General features: G+C 44.0%; 1 protein-coding gene across 1 annotated transcript; it reads right to left on the bottom strand.

Moving 5' to 3' along the window:
* Nucleotides 1-5,012: 5,012 nt before the first annotated feature.
* LOC139580987 (neuronal pentraxin-2-like) lies at nucleotides 5,013-17,165 on the bottom strand. The gene is made up of 5 exons (XM_071410249.1): nucleotides 16,215-17,165; nucleotides 11,778-12,093; nucleotides 11,106-11,347; nucleotides 10,212-10,391; nucleotides 5,013-9,901 (listed from the first exon to the last, which is right to left on the bottom strand). Exons 1-5 carry the CDS (start codon nucleotides 16,881-16,883, stop codon nucleotides 9,659-9,661), a joined length of 1,650 nt encoding a protein of 549 aa, XP_071266350.1. The 5' UTR covers nucleotides 16,884-17,165; the 3' UTR covers nucleotides 5,013-9,658.
* Between the last annotated feature and the right edge of the window lie 361 nt (nucleotides 17,166-17,526).

Raw genomic sequence — 17,526 nt, 5'->3', positions numbered from 1 at the left:
AATGACTTAAATGTAAAAAAAAATGTAATTAACCTCCCCCTACTTCACTCGACTTTCGTCTACAGTTGGTTGCTTTCACCTTACCAATCAAACTAGCCCAGTGTTTCTCTTTCATTCCATAGAGGAATGAGCAAGTGAGGGTATAACTTCCGGAAATAACTAAAGGTATTCACTGTAGTCTCTAGTCAACATTGAAAACAGTTGTTAATGTCCAAAAAATGTACAACCATTGAATCTATATGTTTTGACAAAGACAGTTTATAATCTAAGGTAACACCAATTAATTTAGTCTGCTCAACTTGTTCAACAGCCACACCATTTATTACCAGATTCAGCTGTGGTCTAGAACTCAGGGAATGATTTGCACCAAATACAATGCTCTTAGTTTTAGAGATGTTCAGGACCAGTTAGTTACTAAAACAGACCGCAACTCTTTGTTAAGGGTTTCAGTGATTTCATCAGCTGTGGTTGAATCATCAGCATACATGGACACACATGCTTTGTTTAAAGCCAGTGGCAGGCCATTGGTAAAAATAGAAAAGAGTGGAAGGCCTAGAGAGCTACCCTACGGTACACCACACTTTTGAATTATGTTTGAATTAGATAAGCTTCCTTAAAAAAAATCTCTGAGTTCTATTAGATAGATAGCTATGAATCCACAATATTGCTGAGGTTGAAAAGCCATAACACATTATAAAAAATGATATCAAAGGCTGCACTGAAGTCTAACTGTACAGCTCCCACAATCTTCTTATTATCCATTTCTTTCAATCAATCCTCAGTCATGTGTGTCAGTGCAGTACATGTTGAGTGCCCTTCTCATTAAGCATGCTGAAAGTCTGTTGTTCATTTTTTTTACAGAGAAATACCATTATATTTGGTCAAATTGTTTTTTTTGGGGGGGGGGGGGGTATCGTCGGACGAGGCCACAGTGTCCCCCGAACCAACCCCTGTCTCAGTCTCCAGTCTATGTGCTGGGGGGCTAAGGTCAGTCTGTTATATCTAATGTAATTCAAACTTTAAAACATTAAAACATTTCCATTTTGCTTAATTCTATGTAAAAATATGTTTATTTTTCTGCATATCTAAGCATACATTTTGAGGTGTTTGTGTAACAGTATAACTTTAGTCCGTCCCCTCGCCCCGACCCGGGCGCGAACCAGGGACCCTCTGCACACATCAACAACAGTCACCCACGAAGCATCGTTACCCATCACTCCACAAAAGCCGCGGCCCTCGCAGAGCAAGGGGAACCACTACTTCAAGGTCTCAAAGCGAGTGACGTCACCGTTTGAAAGGCCATTAGCGCGCACCACCGCTAACTAGCTAGCCATTTCACATCGGTTACATTTGTATCCTCCTGACTGGGGTTATTTATCTCAAGAAACTAAATATGCTTAGCTGCATCGCTGCCAAAATCTTGGTAAAATACTGAAGGAATGTAAATCTTATTCAGTAGATTTAGTAATTTCTTACTTTTCTAAAGTCTACTAACCTTTCCAACAGGCATGCCAGCTAAAATAGTTAGTCAAGCTAGCTACTCTAACTTGATTTATAGCCTAAAAATGGCTTCTTGGTAGCTAGTTATGAGGTTGGGAGATTGGGAACCTATCTGGGTTAGCTAAAGCAAACTTCATAAAATTGCTAGGTGGCTAGTAGTATTACAAGTCTTCATGCTCTCTTGAGAACCTTGATGATCTAGTAATGGAGTCAGTCGGCAGTGGTGAGCGCTCTGAAGTTGAGCCAGTTCAGGATGTAGTGGGTCTACCTGCAGCAACAGGTGTGGTAGAGACTTCCAGCGTTTGCCCTGAGAGTCTTACCAAAGTTGATTTTGGACCGGTAGGAGTGAGATTTTTGGAAAGAGTGGATTCCTACTTTTTGGCCAACCCATATGTTGTTTCAAGTTGGGTAAAGGACAAACTGGAAATGGTTACATCTGTGAAAGGTTTGAGAAGTGGAATTGTTGAGATTTTTGTGTATCTGCCTCCCAGAGGAAGTGGGTGCTTCGAGTCACACAGCTCGTGGCTCAAACTGTGGCCTGCTTTGCTCTCCGCAGCAGCTCCGGAGCAGGGTGCCGCTAAACAGGGTGCTCAGTGGGGCAATGTTGAGTGTAGAGGTGGATCAAATGAAAAGGAATATTCCTAGTGTTTGTGATGCCCGCCTTAAAATGTGATGTAGACCCGGTGGCAATGATGAGACTAAGAATACCCTGTCTGCCTTGTTGAGCTATGACACAGAGTTTCTACCTGATAAGTTCAGATTAGGTTATATTTGCTATTCTGTGAGGGGCTATGTTCCGAACCCGTTACTGTGCTTTAGGTGCCAAAGATTCGGACATGTTGCAGCAGCGTGTAGATCTGTGAGATCCCATGCTGTGAGAAATGTGCAGGAGAGCATAGTCAGAGGGAGTGTACATTTGGGGTAGATACATCACTGCGTGTCAACTGTGGGGGTCCGAATTGCCCTGTGAGAGAGAGACAGGTTGAGATTTTGGGGAAGAAAGTTTCCTATGCTGAAGCAGTGAGGGTGAGTGAGTCGACTGGTAGCCCCCCCAGTGAGTAGGCCTGAAGAGAGAGCGCCAGAGAAGATTAATTATAGTGAGGTTGGATTTTTTGCATTTATAGCCATGGTGATCAACTGCACTGATGGAGCGGAAATCACAGAAGATAGATGTGGCAGTTGCAGCAGCAGGGAAATATTATGGTGGGAGAGATTTTAGTGCAGAAGATCTACAGGAAGTTTTGAGAGGAGGTGTTCCATCCTCCCAGGCTGACAATCTGATGTAGGATCGTTTAGGGCCAAAGTAGTGGGATGGGGTGCTGGGGTTTTGGTATTCTGTATAGATGCAGGGTTACATGGTAGTGGGATGGGGTGGTAGGGTTTTGGTATGGTGTATACTGTAGGTGCAGGGTTACATGATAGTGGGATGGGGTGGTAGTTTAGTGGTATAGTGTATAGGTGCAGGGTTACATGGTAGTGGGATGGGGTGGTAGGTTAGTGGTATAGTGTATAGGTGCAGGATTACATGATAGTGGGATGGGGTGGTAGTTTAGTGGTATAGTGTATAGGTGCAGGGTTACATGGTAGTGGGATGGGGTGGTAGGTTAGTGGTATGGTGTATAGATGCAGGGTTACATGGTAGTGGGATGGGGTGGTAGGGTTTTGGTATGGTGTATACTGTAGGTGCAGGGTTACATGATAGTGGGATGGGGTGGTAGTTTAGTGGTATAGTGTATAGGTGCAGGGTTACATGGTAGTGGGGTGGGGTGGTAGGTTAGTGGTATGGTGTATAGATGCAGGGTTACATGGTAGTGGGATGGGGTGGTAGGGTTTTGGTATGGTGTATAGGTGCAGGGTTACATGGTAGTGGGATGGGGTGGTAGGGTTTTGGTATGGTGTATAGGTGCAGGGTTACATGGTAGTGGGATGGGGTGGTAGGTTAGTGGTACGGTGTATACTGTAGGTGCAGGGTTACATGGTAATGGAATGGGGTGGTAGGTTAGTGGTATGGTGTATAGATGCAGGGTTACATGGTAGTGGGATGGGGTGGTAGGGTTTTGGTAGGGTGTATAGGTGCAGGGTTACATGGTAGTGGGATGGGGTGGTAGGGTAGTGGTACGGTGTATACTGTAGGTGCAGGGTTACATGGTAGTGGGATGGGGTGGTAGGTTAGTGGTATGGTGTATACTGTAGGTGCAGGGTTACATGGTAGTGGGATGGGGTGGTAGGTTAGTGGTATGGTGTATACTGTAGGTGCAGGGTTACATGGTAGTGGGATGGGGTGGTAGGTTAGTGGTATGGTGTATACTGTAGGTGCAGGGTTACATGGTAATGGGATGGGTTGGTAGTTTAGTGGTATGGTGTATACTGTAGGTGCAGGGTTACATGATAGTGGGATGGGGTGGTAGTTTAGTGTTATAGTGTATTGGTGCAGGGTTACATGGTAGTGGGATCGGGTGGTAGGTTAGTGGTATGGTGTATGGATGCAGGGTTACATGGAAGTGGGATTTAAGTTGTCCCATTCCCCTTTTCCTTTTTTGGGGGGGTGACCAAAATGTGCAACCCGCTCTCCGACCTGCGAAAGGCACGAATACACAACCCAGCGTATAGTCTGCCGGAGAACCAAACGAATAAGAATGGTTGTGCATTTCTTTCTGCCTGCCAGAGCCCCCGTGCAACTAGTCTCAACCAATTATAATGCTTTTTCAGTCTCTGTGTTTGTGAAATAGTAATTGCAAGTATTCTCAGTACAACTTTTGTCTTGTGGCTGTGTGGACTTGGAGACAGGTATGCTATTTATTGTGTACACAGTTGTGCATTGCTCCTTGCCTGATATTTATTGCACTTACCAGACTACAGCCATATTCATAAATGTATACATTGATTCTTTGTAGTAAAAGCTATATATTTTTTATCATCCCGTGTTGTGTTTTTCCATATCCTGTACCCATCTCAGGTTTCCATTGACCCTGCCCTATTCAAGCACCTGTGGCTTAAAGAAAAGGCTTTAAACTGATGCTGCGTGTGTGTGTGTGTGTGTGTGTGTGTGTGTGTGTGTGTGTGTGTGTGTGTGTGTGTGTGTGTGTGTGTGTGTGTGTGTGTGTGTGTGTGTGTGTGTGTGTGTGTGTGTGTGTGTGTGTGTGTGTGTGTGTGTGTGTGTGTGTTTACAATTCAGTATGTTTGGAGCAGTGGTGTTTTAAATTGAGCCTGTGGCGTGTGTCCTGGACAGCACAGGATGTGACTGGCAGCAGTGCGAGGGTTTGTGTGTTAGTGAGTAACAGGATGGTCACTAAGTAGCCTAACACACACATAGTAGCTAATCTGCAAACAAAGTCCAAATATATGCAATCACATGTAGAACTTGCACAGTGAAAATCATTGAATATAATTTCCTATTCATGTGTTATAGCCACCATCTAAGGCTGACATTATAATCAATAATTTTGAAACTGGGGGAGATGTAGTAGGTTATTAATTGACACAGAGAGGAAAAGAAAGGAAATACACAGTACTCACATTCGAAATAGACTTTACTTTTGGCCATTTGAGCTTTTCGGGCTGTGCATTTCAAAACCAGTGAAGACAAGGACATAAACACACATAGAGTATACCAACTCTGACAGGAAAAGAGAGGAAAAAGACAAAGATGCCAAATGTGCCTAAACATCGACCTACACATGAAGTCATTAAGTAAAAACCTGTTAACAAATACAGGTAATACAAAGAGTAATTTTCCAAACACCGGCTATAAGACATTGTTTGGTTAATAAAGAAAATATCTGGCTTGTTAATTTTCTAAGCTGTACAGTTTGCCACAACATCACAGAGACCATAGAAGTGCAGACATAAGCCGAACAGACCAGAGGCAGGCAAAACACTGATCAGACTGCAGAATGATGTTGGAATCATAACTTCAGCAGAGAAATGAATAGACATTACTTTAATATGGGTAAAGATACCCAGACAGGCACTTGCCACTAAGTCATAACCAGGGACAGCGACAGTGACGTGCGGTCAGGGTAGGCAGGGTAGGCAGTGTGAAAATGAATGAAAAAAAAACGAATGAAAAATAAATAAATATAAATGTTATCAATAATTTAAAAAATTCTGCACGATCAAATAGATGTCAGTACTAGTACAACTACTTCCCAAATGTGCAGTGATCTGGTACAAAATGCACAAGGAGGCCAGGGGAAAGGCAACCTCGCCGTGTACCTTTTCTCCAGCGCTTCAAAATTCAAAACTCAATGAAAGGCATTGACATGATTTGCACATTCGTGTTTCTACCTTATACTGCCAGCTAACGGATGCCGAAAGGCAGGTAGAGAGCTTTGCAAGAGGATAGCCAGAGCTCCTGCCTATGAATGTCACACACATTATCTGCTGCCTTTTGATAGTTATATTAATTTTACTTTTACTTCTAAAGTCAGCTGATTAGGATGGCTAACACGTTGCATCTGAAATAGTTTTCTAGCGAAACGGTGTGAAGACCAACACCTGAGTTTAGGGACCTACATCTAAAGAAGGGACAGAAAATAACACGATCATTTCAATCTGAGCGGTATCAACAGAAAGACTGGCTCTGTGGCTGCAATGCTAGCAGCCGACTCTACTGCTTCCCCTGCCTGCTGCTCTCCACCAGCGACAGTTTGTGGACAAGAGTCGGTTACTGCGACTTGAACAATTTGTCTATGAGAAACCTGTCTCACATCCAAAGCCAGATAGCTCTTAAGACATTTGGCAGCTGGCGGATAGATCTGGCATTGAATGAACAACGGAGATTGAACATCAGCATGCACAATGCAAAGGTAAAAGAGAACCGTGAGATTTTGAAAGCCCCAGCTAATTGATGTTACAGCATGCTACCTAGGTAAACAGAAGTTGGCATTTTGCGGCAACGATGACAGTGCCAGCACATCAAACAGGCCTAGGTGCCACTATGTGGAGCTATTACATTCCTTTATTGATATATTTTTTTTTACAGTATGGTGGAAATTACAAGATTATGTTATAATCCTGTTATTGCATCAAATGATTGTTTTATACAACATAATAGGGGGTTGTTAGAATGCTCATCTGTGTGTGTTCTACTGAGGATGGGCCTCTGGAAGATTTACAATGTCTTTGGGGATACCGCATTCCAGAGCATGAGTTCATGTTCCTGTTCTATACGGTACCAGGGAGACATGGCTCCAGTATGGAGTTGGGGGGCCAAACACTGGTCTCTACACAATGAGTTCTCATGTTTTTACAGCAGATACTGTCTGCTGTGAATTATAAGTATCTTTCATAGAAAATCTTAACCTTGTGACCCCTTCCATACATCTGTTGTGTGTCATGCAGACTGAAGGAGAATGGATTTTGCTATAAAATTCTGTGGCTCAAACAAGCTCGTTGAGTTCTCAGTGATCACCTCCAGGGGTGATTACCGACCAGCTCCATTACTGCAGTAATTAAATAATAAAGTTTGAATGTTTTGAAGGAATCTTAAAAGTCTCTCCTTTTGATTACAATAATTCCACCACAACAGTTAGCAACCCATCTAGAGACCGCCACCGTGCTTCTTTTTTGCTCATGACCTATGATGGAATTTTCAAGGATACTGATGCGCTCTTCTGTGTTCTGCAGAACAAATTGATGGATATGGGTGTCTGCCATACCCAGATCAGTGACACAATGAAAGCACTGGGACGGCAGTGACACGACTTTGATCGTTTCTATGAGTGATTCGAGCAGAAATGCAATGATCTGGGCCTGGCACGAAGGGAAACTCGTAGTAAACAGCCGATCAGAGTAGAGAGGGGGGAAAACTACAACAACATACTGGACAATATCAATGTTCAGATGAGAGACAGGTTTGACCACTTTGGTGAACTTAATTTCCTTGGCTTAGTGGACTGCAAAAAATGGGAAACAATGTCACAAAAATTTGACACCAGCAAACAAGAGCCTGTCTAAATATGCCAAGTACTTTTGTTAAACTTAAGGCTGATCTTGTCGGATTGTACAGTTCACAAATGGTACCAGACAAATCACCTGGACAGCTCCTCAGCTGACGAATGTACAGTAGCGCTGTCTACTGTTATGACATTACATGTCTAATGACATTACATGTCTATCACATAGACCAGAGAAGTGCAAGTATACATCTCAGTCAGTAGTGCTGACTACTAGGCATTTTGTGTGTGTAGCGCTGTCTACAAGTAGACCTACTCGCTAGCACTTGGGTCGCTGTCTGTGGTGCTGAAAGTCGCCTGTTCGTGCAGGGCAGTTGCGTGGGGCACAAGCGATTACAGCCCGTGAAAGCGTGTCTAATGGTTGCGCCGCCTATCTGCTGCTGTTTGATGGTTGGTTGCGGTTGTTTGATGGTTATCTTTGTGATCGTGTCATACCGATAAACACAGCTTTATGAGCCGTTATGAGGCTCAGTAGAATGTGCCTGCCCGGCCTCAGACCTCACCGCACGTCACAAGGTGTAGAAGATCAAGGGGATTTCATACATTATTATTAGAATGATATATGTGTGTGAATTGAATACTCAAATGAATACATGTACGCAGTATAACGACGCATTTAAACCCGTTGTTATTTCTATAACTTTTTACATTGAATATAAAAGCATTATAAACACCGTTTATACATTTCAGTACAACTTGGTACCAATACCTATTCTGGCGGTCTAGAAAGTATCAAACCTCGTGCTATACCATATTGTGCAACAAAGTTAACCAATAGGCTTGAGTAATACCACTGGCAAAGTCGAAGACATATTTTCTGGATCAATTCAAGCCACACATTCACATTACTGGATACAGTTATTGAATTTAAATGAGGTGATATCTCTATATCTGTAGTTCTTATTAGTCACAGGGAATGAGTAGCCATGCTGTATTACTAGGATACAGACTATTTATACAAATGTTAACGGGAAGGAATATGAAAAGGGAGACAGTAAGAATGCTGTTTTTGAAACAAGTTGATACAAAAAAAGTACTTCACAAATCAATGCGATACAGACACAATTGTGTGTTCTTAATGTCTGCATATAAAATGTTGTATAAAATCATAATGTACACTTTAGTTATCCCCTTCAGTTAGACACAAGTCAGAGGATAGAGAAAGCTATAGATACCCAATTCTTAGCTCCTGTTGAGAAAACAAAATGGGCTCCCATGGCCTAGTGCCTGGCCACAGACCGAGTCCAAAGCAGCAGTTCAAATGTAGAAGTGCGTATGCCTAGCCTACCCACTCTCCGTCCTGTAGCTCTGAATAAACGTCACCAACAATAGATGTAAAACATAGATAAATAAAACATGCAAAGAAAAACAACATTTCCCCCTTGAGGGATAAATAGTCTTTATGAGTAGTTACGAAACCAGTGTTACTCCCACTTCTAACAATGTGCTTCGTTCCCCTATTCCCTTACTCCCTTTCACCCGAGCTCCACCCGTCAATTTACTTCACAAATTCACAATGTACAATATACTGAACGTTGCAGATAGAAATGTGATGAATAGAGCTCACATTATTCCTTAATCTACATGTCAGTTAGGCATTCCTGCTGTTCTACTTAACAAGTCGTTCAGATAGAAATATGTTACCTCCACAATGTTTTGCCCTACTGAACACAGCTCAGGGCTCTCAGTCTCAAAGTAGAAATGCTGATGAAAGATCAGCTTTGCCTATTAGATCAGAATAAATAAGATTACATGTATAATATGACATGTACAGTCCTACTTATGGCTGGGAATTGCCAGGGATCTCACGACTATTATCACGATACTTAGGTGACAATACGATATGTATTGTGATTCTCACAATTCTATATGTATTTCGATTCGATACTGCGATTTTATTGCAATTTGATGTTCCAAAGATACTGCTCTCTTTATGTCTGCTGCAGAGAGACAAGAGAGCGTGAGAAAATGAGTTTAGATCAGGCATGGAAATAAAAGCATTGAAAACATGTTGCCTCACTATTTAAAAAGAATAGGCATAGCTGACTAGCGCTAGCTAGCGCTACCTAGCAACAATAACAAAAAGTAGCGCTATAATATCGTCCAAAATAGTATTGCGATATGTAACTGTATTGATTTTTCCCCGATCACTAGTCCTACTCTGAGACGCTTTGTGAATAAGGTCCCTGGCTCCCTTCCCCTCACAGTGGGGTGTTGATGCGTTTAGCAGCGCAGGGCTCTCTGGGCACCTTGATGGCTCCTCCGAACACCTCTACTTCCCGGTTGGTCCAGGGGGCCACATTACCCTTTGGCTGGGGGCCGTGCTGGCTGCAGTGGGCCAGGCTGGACACCTCGCTGGGGGTCAGGACCCGCTCCCATACGTTCCACTGGGATAGCTCCCCCACCAGGGCCTGGGACGAGTCAAAACGTCCGCCCAGAGTGTCCTACAGGCAGAAGGAGGTGGAGGAGTGAAAGGGGGGAAAAGAGGAAGGGATGTTTCAGAGTTTGGTCTAGTGGTAACTCCGGACTTGGCATTGCCCTGAGAGACTGGGATTTGATGTTCAAGTCCCCCACTTCAACTCTGCATGTTCCTCTCATCTGCCCCCTTTCATTTCACCCCTGTGTCTATATCTCAATGAACAATAAAATATGTTCTCCTTTAAAAACAACAACCCCCTATAGGTCTATGCCGTTGCGGTCTCTTCCACCCATCACTCCTGACCTCACCAAAATACCAACCCTTCCAGGTCTTACCTGTTCCTGCCCCAGGATGAGGACTCCCCCAGGCCTGATGTGGTGCCAGGCTGCCAGGCCCTGCCCCTCTCCTCTCAGCTTGCCCCCCTGGTAGGCCTGCCACACCCCGCCTCTCTGGCTCCAGCTTACACAGATGTGGTGCCAGCTGCCCCGGGACAGGTTCAGAGGTAACTCCGCCGCCTAGGGGTGGGAGGACAACAGTGCGGGTTAGTATGAGTGTTAGTGCTATACTGCAAGTAATGCAGTGATACCGCAGACTATATTAGAGTGCAAATGAAGTATTTCAAATGGCACCAACAGCAAATCAATGGACAATCAATCATACGATGAAGTGGTTCTTAGTACTGATCCTAAACCATGTGTTGTAAAGAGTATCCTAGACTAAAACTCAATATTATGTTAGATAAAAGAGAGTGCTTTTAAAGTGCTGATATCTTGATGCTTAACACACTGTGTGTGGAGACATTAAACAAATGTCCCCCTGGAATACATTAAGGCAGTTATTTTATTACAGTAACATTTGGGGACTGCAGCATTACTTTCTCAAAGGCACGGACTGCACTTCCTCAAGGGCACAGCCAGCTAGGTAGCTCTCTATGCCTTCCAGGCATTGTATTACCATAATGACATCATGCTAATCTACACTATACTCCCAGCTCTAGCCTAAACGGTGCTTTGTCTCTGTCCCAAATGGCATCCTATTCCCTATGTAGTGCACTACTTTTGACCAAGGATCTGGTCAAAAGTAGTGAACTACATAGGGAATAGAGTGGCATTTTGGTCGTAGACATCATTCCACAGTAAGCTCCCAGGTACTGTTATAGCTACAGCTTTAATTGTGCTGTGTCTAACTCAGTGTGCCCTAAAATACTGCTACTCTGTTTCCTCCATTACCTTGTCGTTAATGAGCAGCTCCACAGGGGTGTGCACGCCCTGCAGCAGAACTAGCTCGTTGGGCTGCTCCGCCACAGCGTAGGAGAAAGGGGTGCCGATGCCCCCCTCGGCAGGTCTCAGCCAGAGGCACACGGTGAAGGCACGCAGCTCAGGGATGGGGTGCTGTACCACCGCGTACATATAGTTGGTACGCGTTGGGAAGGACAGCTTGTAGCCCTCGGGGTAGGTGTACTCTGAGAGTCCTGGGGTAAGGAGGTATGGGTGGAGAAATAGAGAGGGAGGGAAAGAGTATTTGAGTAATGAGGTAATTCGGTAGGGGGGATGTTGAATAGACTTCTCTTATTAGGACTTTGTACGGTCTTTTGGGGGTTTATGCAATGGCTACATCACACATTTGACTTCCTTCCTGCCCCCAGGATATCTCATCTCTGTTCTATGATACTTCCACTTGGATTTTTTTTATTGTTATGTTCTTTTTTCTTATTCTGTGTCATAATGTGTTGAAGCCATTTTCATAGATTGATAATAAGTTACCTTTCTGGTAGATAATTTATAGTTCATTGTCCCCGACTCGTAACCTCCCCCACCATATCAATTCATATAATTCAGGTATGAGTATCACTCATGACCGTTGATCTTCTCTTACACCTATCCCTCTGCCCCTTCTCTCACCCTCCTCCAGGCCAGCAATGCGGTGGTGTAGGGAGTTGATCCCCTGGTCAATCTCCTGCCTGTGTCTTTGGGATTCCTTTCGCAGGGCCTTCCTCTCCTTCTCCAGGAGTTCCAGCTTCCTCTCAAGCTCTCCCTCCAGATCCTCCATCCGTGGCCACTGCTCTGGTCCATCCCCTGCCCCGGCCTGCCCCACTAGCCCTGCCTCACCCCAACCATCAGAGGCCTCAGAGAACCCACCACCACCTGCCCCTCTTGAAGTCACCGTAGTTGCTGCATCCGTGTGGTTGTGAGGGAACGCCAGCGGTCCGATATCTGACTTCATGGGAGGGAGTATGGGAGAGAGGGAGTGTGGGAGGGAGGGAGTGTGGGAGGGAGGGATACCAGTGCAGTGGAGGTATAAAATGTGTTAATTATGTAGTACAATAGTAAAATCATGCAAAATGTAGCCTACACAATAGCAAAGCAGGTGAAATATAGTTACATGCGCGCCGCATATACAGCCTTGTTTCAGAGGAATATCATCTGCAGGCAGCAGGAGTGTGCAGCTGTCAACTGTTTTTATCATAGAGCAGCTCACAGAAGAATGACATCGGTAGCCGGTAGGGTAGGACAGACGTTTCAACATATCTACTAGTAAATGCTGACTAAGGCGACAATGGGTATGCAAACCAGGTATTGAAAAAGTTTGGTCCAAAGTCTTGGTTTGTAGATTATTTGTGATGTGCAATGCAGTCATCATGAGCTGTTTGCATCAGGGGCATAGGCATGAGTGGGCCTGGGTGGACACAAGCCCATCTACTGGGGAGCCAGGCCCACCCAATCAGATTGAGCAAAACCAGAAAAAGAATACATAATTATTACAAAAAACACAGTTCCACCCACCAGATGATGATCATTTGAAAGAACCCTTTCCTGCAGGCAATGACCAAAAGCGCCCTCTTTGGCCTCATGGGTGGAATGCTATTAATGTTTGTCCTAATTTCATAATAATGACGTTTTTTACTACAATCCGGTGTTTCTATGTCAAACAGTTTTGTTATATTTCAGTCTTCTGTGGTGTACATACAGTAAAGTGTAATACCGAGATGCAAACGAAACATTTTATACATTTCAACTCTATATCTGACATGGTACAGGTTTCTTATTTTATTTGTATTTTTTGACAATGTGTATGAGGTGTACACTTTTGTTTCAAAGTAGATTTGTTAGACTACCAAGAATCACTCTGTGTGACCCTGATTTAGCCCACTGCAGTAAAAGGTTAACATCTTGTTGAAAGTTATTCTTGAAAAGGGAGAATCTCATGTGTGGTGCAGCGGTCTAAGGTAGTGCATCTCAGTGTCACTACAGACCTTAGTTCGATTCCAGGCTGTATCACAACCGGACGTGATTGGGAGTGCCATAGGGTGGCACACAATTGGCCCAGCGTTGTCCGGGTTAGGGGTTGGCCGGGGTAGGCTGTCATTGTAAATAAGAATTTGTTCTTAACTGACTTGCCTAGTTAAATAAAATAAAACATTTGCAACAACATCCTCTTCGATAACAGCTGCTGCAAATTAGTCTACAACAAAAGATAGCTAGACTGTGGGGAAACGATTGCTTGCTATTGCACGATGGCCTGTGAGAAGAGAAAGTTTTTGGTTAAAACGATCCCACCGATTACAAGTCAAAATGTGATTGGTTGATTCCACTATCACTCCAAAATGTTGCCCTAATACATTTGAATGGCAGATGCCGTCTATCTAGGTTCTGATGGCCTAGACAATGGCTGACTTAGATAGCCCCAGAGATGACCAAAGAAAAATCCTGATTGAAGAGAAAAACATATTCAGTGTTAACCCTTTCCTTTCCAACAAAAACTGAAGAGAAATAAATCAGAACATAATTGAAAATAATAATAAAATTCGAATTTTTGTTATTATTATTTTATAAATCCTTTGCCCTTCTCTGAAGGCGTAGAAGGCCCTCATTGTTCCCCACTGTGGTTTGGATTAGGAATAATTTGTAGAGTGGCTCTATTTGCCCTCAGCATGCATTTTTTTCACCATTCTGAATGTCTAAGAAATCCATATGTTCGTCTGAAACACGAAGACAGAAATAGTGGACATTTTGAACTCTTATTATGGTGGCGATTTGACTAAATTAAATCATGGTCTTGAATTGGATTCAAATGTTTCTGGTCTCGGTCATGACTCGGTCTCGGACCCCTTGTCCCCCTCCCGGTCTCGGTCTTGACTCAGTCTCGCCCCCCCCCCCCTCCGATCTTGGTCTTGACTCCGACTCGATTTTCTCCAGTCTTGGTCTTGAATCGGTCTCACTTCAGGCGGTCTCGAAACGCAACACTGGAAGCCAGTTCGGTTTTTAGAGCTGCACTCACACTTTTTAATGTGCTGTGATTAATGTGGGCCTTCGTGTTAGATAAGCACTCTAATCTCTGGAGTTAAAAAAAAAAAAAATTATGCATAATCAATTATGTGCAGCAGGAAAAACAGAAAAAGTGCAGGGAAAACAAGTAATTAAAGGTCCTCACAGTCATTAGTCAGCCAAGGGAAAAACACTACAACTGCAGCACAACGAAGTGCAGTCAAATAGACACACAGACAATGCCACATCTTATTTACAGTGAGGCACATGCTGTAAGTTACACACAGAGCAGGGGTTCTCAACATGAGGTACTAGTACCCGTGGAGATACCTCACCTTTCCACATGGAGTAAATGTGTTATTATTTGTTAAGATCAGTTCCAACGTGACTGGGGGTTCAGTGACCAAAGACGGCTGGGAACCACTGATACAGAGGTACACCACTGATATAGTATAACAGTCGTGTGCTAGGCAGAGGCTGCAAAAAGAATATGATGGTCTCTGCTCTTGACAAATATAGGTAACTGGCCGGATGAATGATTTATGATATTTTCTCCACAAGAAATGGTGTTGTACATCACATGTTGCTTGGCAGGCAGCTATAAAGCAGCTTCGTATTACTCTACCCTCCCCTCCCTCCTCCACCCCTCCTCTTCTCCTGCCCTGGGTTAGTTATATTGGGAAGCAGCGGTGGCTGGAATAACACATTCTCCTGTGTCTGTAGATTAGGGCTAATAAATGATCCTACAACGTCCTTGTTTTGGGGTTTCCATTAATTAAACTGGCTAAATTTAACTTGAGTTGTGAAGCAGGTTGAGAAGACATTGTAATGGTGCAATAGCAACAACTGATACCAAAATATGTAAATAGATTTTGGTGAAGTAACTGATTGGTTCCTCAACATTGTTTTGAACTCTAATAAGCTATTGCTAAGTCGAATATGATGCATCTAATCAATTTTAATGTAATGCATGTAATCAATTTTTAGGGACAATAAGTTAAAGACATTGATATACAGGTAACTGCCAAAATAAAGGAAACACTTGAGTAAATGAGGGATATAAAGTATATTGAATGCAGGTGATTCCACACAGGTGTGGATCCTGAGTTAATTAAGCAATTAACATCCCATGCTTAGGGTCATGTATAAAAATGCCCAGTTGCCCATTATTTGAAGTCCTTGCTATCTGGGATCCTTGGGACTTTGACATTAACCCCTTGAAGTTGAAATTTAAAATGGTTTCGGTCAGGGTTAAGTTCAGGGTTAGGTAAGGGTTATGGTCAAGTTAGGGCTATGGTAAGGGTAAGGATTAAGGTTAGGGTTTAGGGTAGGGATGTCCCAAGGATCCCGGATAGCACTAACCATTATTTTAACCATGTCTACAAAAATAGATCTCAGTGACTTTGAAAGATGGGGGCTCAAAGGAGCATAGGAAGTTTAAAGTGTGTGTGTGTGTGTGTGTGTGTGTGTGTGTGTGTGTGTGTGTGTGTGTGTGTGTGTGTGTGTGTGTGTGTATGTGTGTGTGTGTGTGTGTCATCAGATGTCAACCCATTGAAACACTTATGGGAGATTCTGGAGCAACGCCTATGACAGCGTTTCCATCAACAAAACACGAAATGAATTTATTGTGGAAGAATGGTGTCGCATCCATCCAACAGAGTTCTAGGCACTTGTAGAATCTATGCCAAGACTCATTGGCGCTGTTCTGGCAGCTTGCGGTGGTCCAACGCTTTATGTTGGTGTTTCCTTTATTTTGGCAGTTATCTGTAAATGGTCATCTAACCTGATCTAATCCTGTCCCCGATTTCTATTAACTGGAAAGGGTCTCAATTAAACAGTAAAACCACGTAGCCACACCCACACGGACATACTGCCATCAGAGACGTGAGTAGAAATTCAGAGTGAGTGCTATCGAGGTCTGCCAAGCAGATCAACTGACTCACGAGAGGGTCAGTATTAGCCTATTCACTGCTTTATTTAAAGATACAATAACAGTTCGTTTAAAATACAGATATGTGATAGTGGAATTCAACACCAACAGACATGACACATGTTTCTCCCATTCCCCCTTACCTCCAGTTTCTCTATGCGGTCTTTCATCTGAACGATAGCCTGTTCCAGCTCGCCTACAGCCTGAGCGATGAGCAGCTGTGCCACAGACGACGACGGCGCACTGTCCCGGACCATGAGCCGGCCTTCATCTACCCTCTTACCTTCCCAGAGCCCCGCGCTACTCTCCGGGCCTCTACGCCCCTCTATTCCGCTCTCACACTCCGAAAGCTTGCCTGACAGATCCCTAATGGTCCGCTGGTCGGTGATAATCTGGTCCTTCTGCTGGAGAACTGTCTGTTTGAGTTCATCTGCCGTGGTGCGGAGGTATCCCCAGTCCTCACCGGCGAACAGCGACGGGTCTTCGGCTTGTTGCTGAAAGTTTTTGGGGTTGCATTCTCCGGCGGGGACTGGGGTGCAGATAAGTCTGCTAACCTGCCTAGTTCCACCAATGCCGTCTGAGCCGCTGGGGACGTGGAAGAAAGTGGGCGCTTCTCCGTCCTGCGTTTCAGAACCATGGAGAGCGCCCAGTGGACCCGCTCGCGCCACGGAGCCCCCGGTGAAAGTCTGCTGCACTCCAGCGTCCGGAGAGTGAGACTGGTTGTCTGCCACAGGCTGCTGGGGAGATTCGGCAGCGGAGCCGGTATGGACCGCGGCGATGATGCAGATGACTGCTCCAACGAAGGCCACCATCCCGGCGGCCAAGATGATAACGATGAACTTCAGGTTGGCGGCGTCAGAAATCAATAATTATGAGAAAAAAACTGAGGATTTGTCTATCTAGTTTAACAACACCGAAAAAGCGCAGTCTGAGTTTAAAAAAAATGTGCAGATCAAAAGATCCGTGAAGATATCACGAAAGACGCATCTTATGGCTTTGCTAGGCTATTAGTCAATACATAGGCTATGTTCCACTTCATTTATCAATTAGGCTATAATGAGTACAGCTACTTGTTCCAACCGTTTCTATCTCACCCCTCTCTGTCCTTCGGCTTCAGTGTTGTTCGGCTTCTTTATCTCCTTATCACAAGGACAACCAGAGAGAGAGAGAGAGAGAGAGAGAGAGCGAGAGAAAGAGATAGAGATAGATAGACAACCAGAGAGAGAGAGCGAGAGAGAGAGAGAGAGAGAGATAGACAACCAGAGAGAGAGAGCGAGAGAGATAGACAACCAGAGAGCGAGAGAGCGCGCAACAGCATGCAAGTCAATATCAAGAGGCGGGAACGGGAGATGGTAGGAACGATATGAGACGGTGTCTCGCGTCACACAAAATGTAGATCGAGATGACAATAATTCAACAGTTTGTGGTTTAATAACAATATAGTGATGAGCATTC

The sequence above is a fragment of the Salvelinus alpinus genome, chromosome 1 (genome assembly GCF_045679555.1).
Source record: "Salvelinus alpinus chromosome 1, SLU_Salpinus.1, whole genome shotgun sequence".
NCBI lineage: Eukaryota > Metazoa > Chordata > Actinopteri > Salmoniformes > Salmonidae > Salvelinus > Salvelinus alpinus.
Note: the sequence above shows the minus strand (reverse complement) of the source record. Positions and strands in the feature narration are given on the sequence as shown.

What these genes read in the sequence shown, in the direction of transcription:
- LOC139580987 (XM_071410249.1), bottom strand. Translation starts at nt 16,883, where the DNA reads ATGGTGGCCTTCGTTGGAGCAGTCATCTGCATCATCGCCGCGGTCCAT. An exon ending in CATTGCTGGCCTGGAGGAGG is followed by an intron (nt 11,348 to 11,777) that starts GTGAGAGAAGGG and finishes TCCTTACCCCAG; the next exon opens with GACTCTCAGAGTACACCTAC. An exon ending in TCATCCTGGGGCAGGAACAG is followed by an intron (nt 9,902 to 10,211) that starts GTAAGACCTGGA and finishes TTCTGCCTGTAG; the next exon opens with GACACTCTGGGCGGACGTTT.